General features: G+C 44.4%; 1 protein-coding gene across 4 annotated transcripts in view; it reads right to left on the bottom strand.

Annotated features, from left to right (window-relative positions):
- Positions 1-505: 505 nt before the first annotated feature.
- Positions 506-8,919, bottom strand: part of Kyat3 (kynurenine aminotransferase 3) — a 42,679-nt gene continuing 34,265 nt past the window's right edge. For 3 of the 4 annotated variants that reach the window (XM_029538112.1, XM_029538113.1, XM_029538114.1), the window contains 3 exons: positions 7,798-7,871; positions 7,192-7,278; positions 668-928 (listed from right to left, as the gene is read on the bottom strand). In XM_029538112.1, the coding sequence (XP_029393972.1) occupies positions 866-928; positions 7,192-7,278; positions 7,798-7,871 (224 nt within the window). In that variant the 3' untranslated portion in view covers positions 668-865. Of the gene's footprint in view, positions 929-7,191; positions 7,279-7,797; positions 7,872-8,919 lie in introns of all 4 variants that reach the window. The other variant, XM_021196402.2, reaches the window with a different exon arrangement.

Here is an 8,919-nt window from a genome sequence, read left to right as displayed (position 1 = left end):
AGCTGTGTGAACATCACATGGGAGGGCCAGACCCCGAGGCTCTTAGATGATGCTGGACCAGTTTCTGGGAAACATTGGGTTTGGAATTATATTAAATTTAAATAGGAGCTGAGAGGAAGGGAGGGATGGTGGAGGAAGGGAGGGAGAGAGGGAGAGAGAGAGAGAGCACACCAGAAGACGATTATATAGAGAGGATGTGTTTACTATCTCAAAGGTGAAAGGCCCGAACTGAGGACAGTTTCAAGGTGTGGCCAAGGGAGTGGGTGGTAAGGTCAGGGGATAGAAAACATAGGCTGCCCACGTGGACCTTGAAGCCACCCAAGTCACAGCAGCCCTTGGAAGAGAAAAACAAAGCCAGGGGCAAAGTCCAGTGTCCTAGGGAGGTAGCTATAGGCACCATTGCGGCTGGCCGGTGCCTAGCGGGACTGAGAGGTGAAACTGGCCAACCTCCCGTGAGGGTTTGTAGCTTGCCCGGCTTTACACAAAATGAGCCAACAGTCGTCACAGTCTCACGTAACCCGGGATGACCCACAGCTTACTCTGTCACTGTGGATGACTTTGAGCTCCTCCCTCCCCCTCCCAAATGCTGGGCTCGCAGGCCATGCTACACCTGGTGCAGTAAGGGCGATTTCCATCTCCACTCAAGAGAAAACACAACACGGAGAAGTTGACTCTCCCACAACTACAGTGCCTTAATGTATTCCAAACGAATAAAACCAGAATGTACCGGACATGGTTAGAAATGTGGTTAACTTTGAAGACAATGGAAATATTTATTTAAATGTCTGTCCTGAACCGTGTTTCTTTATAGTGCCCACGAGGTGGCAGCACTGAGCAGCAAGTCCTTGCAAGAAGATGGACCCAGTCAAGGCTTCTGGCTGTTCCAGGCCCTGAAGATTTCTTCAGCAGCATCCAGTGTGCTGTCTTTCTAGAAATAAAATAATTGTATCGTTACATACCAGTATAAATTCAAGATATTGCAATATTTAAATATAGAAGGTATATCTGGGTGCTTGTGGCACCCCTTTAGAAAAACCCATTGAAGATTAAAAACCGTACTAGCAATACCCAAAAACTTAAGAGAATGTACAGTCTTAGGTGAAGAAGCAATGTCAAAGTAAAAACAAAAATGTGGAAACTAAAAGGGGAGGGGTGGGACGTGGCTCAGTGGTTAGGGTGTGTACCGATCTTGCAGAGAAATCATGTTCCTAGCACCCCAGGTGAGCGGCTCACAAAACTTCCTAAAACTCCAGCTCCCAGGGATCTGATGACCTGTCCTGTTATACGTGAGTGTACACACACACACACACACACACACACACACACTTAAAAAAGTAAACAAAAATCTAGAAAACTGAAAACAGCCATTCAATCAGGTATAATTAGAAAGTTGATGAGTCCAGAGGTGACTATATAGGAAAATAACAGCTGAGGCCTTCCTGCTTCCCCTGACACCTCTCCCCCCATTCTCCCAGACAACCTCTCGTAGCAGGGTTTAGGGTTAGTTCTAATGTCTGTCATTAAAATCCAATCATATGCTCATGCTTCTATTTACTTATCTGTGAACACTGTATCCACTATAGGGAGGGAAGGAAGGAAGGAAGGAAGGAAGGAAGGAAGGAAGGAAGGAAAGAGAGAGAGAGAGAGAGAGAGAGAGAGAGAGAGAGAGAGAGAAAAACTACCCAGATATCAATCAGATACTGAGGTATTAAGTAATTAAATGAGGGAACCAGGTTTCACCCTTGAAGAAGGGAGTTACAAATATAGAAATGAAAAAAAAATACAACTAACCATATGATAGTTTTCAATAAATTTGGATACAAGTAAATGCAGCTGTAAATATGCATGTAATCAATTCTGTCTACCCAAGGGTTCTGCTTCTCAACCAACTGATGATTGAAAATATGCAGGGGAAGAAATTACATCTGAACTGAGCATGCTCATATTTCTTCTTGTTATGATTCAGAAACAATACACTATAACATATTTTTAGATGGTGTTCCTTTGTATTAGATTATAAATAACCTAAAGATGATTTAAGATACACAGAAGGATGTGCATACATTATAGAAAAATAGTATGACATTTATATAAGGCACTTGAATATCTTGGGGTTTCGTAAATATGGATTTGTGGGGGGGGATGCAATTAATCAGCCCTCGGTGCAGAGGTATGACTGACATATGACTGTGCATGCATTTGAATGCATTTATACATTCTCTACCTCTGCTGGAAGGGCCTAGGAACAGCATCCCACAACAGCAATGAACACTGTCAATATTCAGATCTTGGTTTAGGACCAGAGCCATGCCCCAGTGATCAAGAACACTTGTTCTCAATGAGGACCTAGGCTGGGTTCTAAGCACCTACAGAATATGTCACAACTGTTTGTCACTCTACTTCCAGGATATATGACACCCCACACATATAGTGCACAGGTATACATGCCAGCAAAATAACTATTCACACAAAAGAGAATAAAAACCCCAAAACATCACCCCACCCCCTACCTTCATCCACAGAGCTGGACTCTAAATGTAACCAGACTAATTGGGAATGGCTGGTCCCAGATTGATAAAATGATCCTTGTACAGAAAGGTCAAGAAAATGTCCCAAAATGCTGGTGACAGATCAAAAGAAACAGAAGCCAGCTTAAAGGGACTCACAGTGGCCAAATTCTGGAGAAATTTAACTATAAAATAGGTGACAATGACGAATTAGAACTCATCAAGGGCTGGAGAGATGGCTCAGCGGGTAAGAGCACTTGACTGCTCTTCCAGAGGTCCGGAGTTCAATTCCCAGCAACCACATGGTGGCTCACAGCCATCTGCAATGGGATCTGGTGCGTCTGAAGACAGCTACAGTGTACTCATATACATAAAATAAATAAATCTTTAAAAAAAAAAAAACCTCATCAAATATAAGAAGTCTATGAGCTTTGACTGCTACCAAAGCATAAGGAAAATAATTAAGTTGCTTGGTAGGGGTGGAATTCTACCACAACTTCAAAGCAATTTCTTCAAAAATAGTTACTAAGTTTAATGGAGGACCCTAACCTCCTACTAAATACACGCCAGCTCCACCTCAGTGATGTACCTGGAGATAACTGTAGCAGGCAAACTAGCGTGGTTTCCGCCCACAGTAACAGGTCAAACTGGAGAGACTTTCTTTACAGTAATTGGTTGGGGAGGTTTCTCTGTGGACTGGCTGTATGGTCCAAACTGGTTTCAAAGCCAGCTTGCCTCTGCCTGGTATTAAAGGCATGCACCACCACCTCCGGCCTTGGCTGCTAAGTTTTACAGAGTGTCAAGGCACTGAACGTTAAACGCAAGGACCTAGCTAACATGACAGCTAAATGCAACACATAGTTCCGGCCTTGACAGCCAGACAGGAATGACCTGGTTCAGGCCAGTGCCTCAGCTGGCTTATTCTGAGGATTTTACAAGGGGACAACTGGTGAAACTCAGACAGGGGCTGAGTTGTAGATGGGATGGCAGTGTGTTAAGTCTGTGGTGTCGAGGGTGCTGTTCTGTGGTTTTGGAATGTCCTTGTTGGTGGGGAACACACAATGAAATATTTGGGGAATGATGAGTTATCATTAGCGGTTAAGTAGCTACTCTGAGATGGTCTTTTAGAAATTATAAAATCATGTCGATTGCACATCAAGTATTTAAATTTTTCTAGGACAGGGTATCTCTATTTAGTCGTGGAACTCCCTCTATTAACCAAGTTGCCCTTGAACTCAGAAATCTGCCTGCCTCTGCCTCCTGTCATGAGTGCTGGGATTAAAGGCGTGCGCCACTACCGCCCAGCTTAAATATTTCATCTTTTGTGTGTACACATGGGAATGAAATGTGCACACACATGTGTCTGAGTATGAATCTGTGGGAGGTGTGTGTGGTAGTCCAATATGTACCTTCTTTGTGTGTGTTTTTTTTTGAGACAGGGTTTCTCTGTGTAGCTCTGGCTGTCCTGGAACTCACTTTGTAGACCAGGCTGGCCTCGAACTCAGAAATCCGCCTGCAGAGGAAAATCTTAATTATTAGTTTTAACCTTCCGCTTCATCTGAGATGCGGTCCCATGGTTGTGTTATGAATACCAGGACTCTCTTTGCCTCTCATTTTTTTGTAGGATTGCAAACCTGTGGAAGTGGACCAGCTTCACGTGGGAATCCCAACTCGGGTTCTCCAGGTGCCTTTACCACTGAGCCATCTTCCCAGCCCTTCAATGTTGTTTTTAGGTCATCCAGCCTCCCATGCACTTCCTCAGCCTCTCTCTTTCGTTGCTCAGAGGCAGCCCTGGGATCTTATTCTAGATCCTTCCTGAACCATTCCCAAGCATTTAGCTAAAGGCAGCATTCCTGCAAACACAGCTGTACAATTATTTGGAGTTCTATTCCTACTTTTTTTTTTCTGGAGACTACATATTTCATTTTCCTTCCATGACCATAATTTTCTCTTTAATGTTGTAAAATCCTGTATTCTTTTCCACATTCTTTTACTATCTTTATCACCCCTGATGTGCTTAGAGAAGTATTTGGTATCCTTTAGCATTTCCAGTATTACCATAATTCCAATACCTTCATTCTCTTAATTTCTCCCCTATTCTCCAAAGAGATCCCATTTCGTCTTCCTGCATCACCACACCCTCACACTCCTAAACTTTAGAAATCTCGACCTCACGTACTGCCTCCTTAAGCATTTAGAACTTCAAATGTCACAGTCTGTAACTCTCCCACGGCATGGCTCATTTTTCCGGGGAGTGCTCTGAAGGTTGTTTTGTTCCCGTGTCTTTTTTTGCTGTATAATATCCTTGGAAGAGGTGTATCTCGTCCAGTTATGGATGTGAACGCCTTCTGACCGAATGCCTCGGTAAGTTCTCCCCACCGGTGCACACACTGCTCCTACTGATCTGAGCATCCGGCGCTCATAGCCACTAAGCCATCTCTCCAGCCCCATGAATTTATAGAGATTTATCGAGGAGGAATTGGCCGTGCTTGAAGGCAGCAGACAGTCTCTCTTGTTCATCAAAAGTTTACCGCACCTTTAATGTCAGAGTCGGCCATCCGGGAATTAATTACGTGGCCTAACTGAGAACCTCTCTTCCATATTCCTTCAACCCAGCTTTTGGCAACGCTGCCAGATCAATGAGGAAATCCGTAGCCCAGGCACACTCACCTTCCCACCCAGCTTTGCAGCATTCACAGGACTGCAGACCCATGCCCGCTTCCCCTCTGCCAGAAAAGCCGAAATCCGCTGTTCTTGGTACCCGGATCTGTCCTTTGACGCACGAAGCCTTTCCAGGCATCCTCTGCTCTTCTATCACTCCCTTTACACTACTTGGCAACCCTCCCCACATGCGGGGGGGGGGGTAATTCGTGAAATCATGTTACAGCTCGCCCGAGTTACTTCCAAGTAGAGGAAAGGGTAGGGCTGTGTTGACTGGTTGAAAACTGAACTGTTTGTTTGTTTGTTTATTGTTTTTTCAGGATAGGGTTTCTCCATGAAGCTCTGGCTGTCTTCGAACTTGGTTTGTAGACCTGGCTAGGGTTAGAGGCATGGGCTAACATGCCCAGCTAAAACTGAAGTCCTAAGGTTACTCTTCCCCTCTGTTAATCATGTTTGTATTTTCAGTAGCATGTTTATAAAGATGGCCTCTGGCTTATGGTGGTTCCACTGGTTATTTTTTTTATTTTATGATTTATGATGGCAGATATTCATCAGAAGCCACACTTTTGACATCTGGGGGGTGGGGAGCTGGTGATATACAGGAACATACTGGATACTAATGCAGGGCTCTATGTAGCAAGGGGCCTCATGATTCAAACGAAAATGGCTGCTCCCTCACTTCTGTGCTGCATTGCCAAAGCTACACTGTTCAGTGGTGTGCTCATGGGAAATGCATTTCAACACACAATGTTGCCATTGTAAGTGGAGAAATACTTGGATTTATATTTTTTAAGATGGACATTATAATACTATACTTTATTAACCATACTTTTTCTTTTTAAAAATGTATTTACATTCCAAATGTTGCTCCTTGTCCTTTTACATTTTAGTCAATCAAATAGTCACATTGTTCTGTTGTAAATACTCATATTCTATTCTTAGGTAAGCCTTCTATAATTTGTTGATAGTTTATCTCAAAAAGTAAAAAATAGTATTTATGTTATGTTAAATAACCTAAGAATGAGTGTTTTCAGCCGGGCGTGGTGGCACAGGCTGGTCTACAGAGTGAGTTCCAGGACAGCCAGGGCTAAACAGAGAAACCCTGTGTCGAAAACTAAAAAGAATGAGTGTTTTCAGTAGCCACAATATGCATGTGTGATCTATGTGTATATGGTACGTGCATATTTCACATGTGTGTGGGTACGTGTGTGTGCATATCTGTGGAGGCCTGAAATGGACATTGGAGGTCTTCCTTGATTTCCCATGTTTATATATTGAAGCAGGGTCTCTCATGGAATTCAGAGCTTACCAACTATGGGCTGGCGAGTCTAGCAGTCAGCTTGGCCTGGGGACAGTCTCTGTCTCCTGAGTTCCAGCCCCCTGCCCTGGCTATCTGGCTTTTCTGCTGGGCCTGGGAATCTGAACCCTGGTCTTCCTGCTTACTTGGCCAGTGCTGCATCGACTTAGGCACTCCCCGGCCCAGATAATGTCTTTCTTGAGAGGCTTCTGGTTCAGGTTTAATGATTTCCCTCAGCTAGGACTATGTGGTTCCCCTAAAAAGAGAGGCTGAATCAAGGATGGTGGCTCCCAACACCTGAAGACTGAGGCAGGAGGACTGTCATGAGTCTGAGGACAGCCTGGGCTATAGAGTAAGACCCTATCTCAAGAAACCACAAATAAATAAATGAACTAAAAGAACCAGCATACAGAAGGCTCAATACTGACTTACCATCAATTTCACTGCAGCAAGTCAAATTTTAAAAGTGTCACTTAGCGGCCAGGCGTGGTGGCACACGCCTTTAATCCCAGCACTCGGGAGGCAGAGACAGGCTGATTTCTGAGTTCGAGGCCAGCCTGGTATACAAAGTGAGTTCCAGGACAGCCAGGACTATACAGAGAAACCCTGTCTCGAAAAACCAAAAAAACAAAAAAAAAGTCACTTAGCATTTCATTTTTAGAAATAGAAAAAAAAACTGCTTTGTAAATTGGATAAATGGATATTTGTGGGAATGCAGCAACTTACTTTAATAAAGCAAAACCGCACCAACTTCTCAAAGTGTGGTTTAGACTTGGAGTCGCAGAATGCGGAAACAGGAATGGCTGACAGTCTCTGAAAGACACACAAGGTGATGCAATGGGAAAGCGCCCCATGTTCCAGATGTCACTTAGGGGCCACAGACATTAGAAATTACTGCTGAGGGTCACAGTAATTTTTAAAAGGAAAAAGTATTTTGAATACTTTCTTCAGTCCCTCAACAAGTCCTAAGTGGACTCTTTGCATGAAAGCTAATATTAGAGGAGTTGGAGGCTAGCCTGGTCTACATAGCAAGTTTCAGGCATGCCAAGGCTACAGAGTGAGAATGCCTCAACAAAACTTAGCTACACTAGACATTTTAAAATAAAAAGGAGAAGAGACAAAGCTGGAGCTCAGTGTCTTTCAAGGCACGTTCATAAGGTGCTTGATAAGGGAGCAGCGGGAAGGCCAGGGAGCAGCAGGAAGGTCAGGGAGCAGCGGGAAGGTCAGGGAGCAGTGGGAAGGCCAGGGAGCAGCGGGAAGGTCAGGGAGCAGTGGGAAGGTCAGGGAGCAGCGGGAAGGCCAGGGAGCAGCGGGAAGGCCAGTAAACGGTACCTTATGTTTCGTCATCCACTTCACAAACTTATAGTCATAAGGCTCATCACTGTCCATGTCAGAGAGGTCAGCACCTGTAACCACAGGGAAAGATGGGTGGGGGAAGAGCTGTGTCTGAGACAACGGAGGTGTCGCTTAAGCCTGCCAAAGCCCACGTTTTCTCCTGACTCACACAGGCTTAACCTAGAACTTTCCAGAGGTTATTTATACTCCCTACTGGAGTCTCACACTGTGTGTGACCGACTTGGGTGCTGAGAAATGAACTGGTCCTCTGGTCCTCTGTCTTAAACACTGAGCCATCTCTCCTCCTCAGCCCCCTGCCTGCCTTTATTCTTATACTACCATCAGATGGAATTTAAATGATTATCTATAGGAAAGGGGAGAACCAAATATGGGGAACAATTCACATACAGTAAATGAAATTTTGCTCATGTGAGAACTTGAGAGGTTAGTATTTTCCCCATATCATAAAGAAGGGATATTTTCCCATCTCCACAACATTAGACTGTATCCAGATCTAAGTACTGGGTGCAGGATGGACTGACTCAGGCAACATAGAATGGGTGCTTAGTGCAATAAGCCAAGCCCACTACAGTCCTGTGACAGTTAACAGCACATTGTGATGATCCTTCTTTAGAGTGTCCGGGGATAACGGGATCCAGGAGTGTCATTTCACAGGCATCCACCTGTTTTCTCTTAATAAATAAATAAATTTAGGCGGAAAATTTTATAGCTTTGCAATTGAAAGGCTCCATGGTGGGAAGAACTAGGAGCAGGCGTGTCGAGAGCCACTGGGGCACCTCAGTCTAAAGCTCATCACCAGGATAAGGGTGTGTTCTGGCAAAGGCACACCCCAGGAGTGTGAAGGCCTCCCCTGTAGCCTCACCAAGGTGGGGCGGGAGCTGTGATCTCATGAAGAAACCCCAGCCTCAGCTACAAGAAAATCTAGCTTCCCAGTTCTCTAAGACCTGTGGTCATGAAAAGAATTAGTAATGTCTAATGCTTGTGTACTACACAAGGATTCCGACGTGAATATAAAAATCAGGGAGGCTCTCCCATCCTCAGGAGTTCACCTCACTTACTCTTAATAAATCTACGTTCATGCTGCCACAAAAAGCTAAC

This window comes from Mus pahari, chromosome 4 (genome assembly GCF_900095145.1).
Source record: "Mus pahari chromosome 4, PAHARI_EIJ_v1.1, whole genome shotgun sequence".
Taxonomy (NCBI): Eukaryota; Metazoa; Chordata; class Mammalia; order Rodentia; family Muridae; genus Mus; species Mus pahari.
Note: the sequence above shows the minus strand (reverse complement) of the source record. Positions and strands in the feature narration are given on the sequence as shown.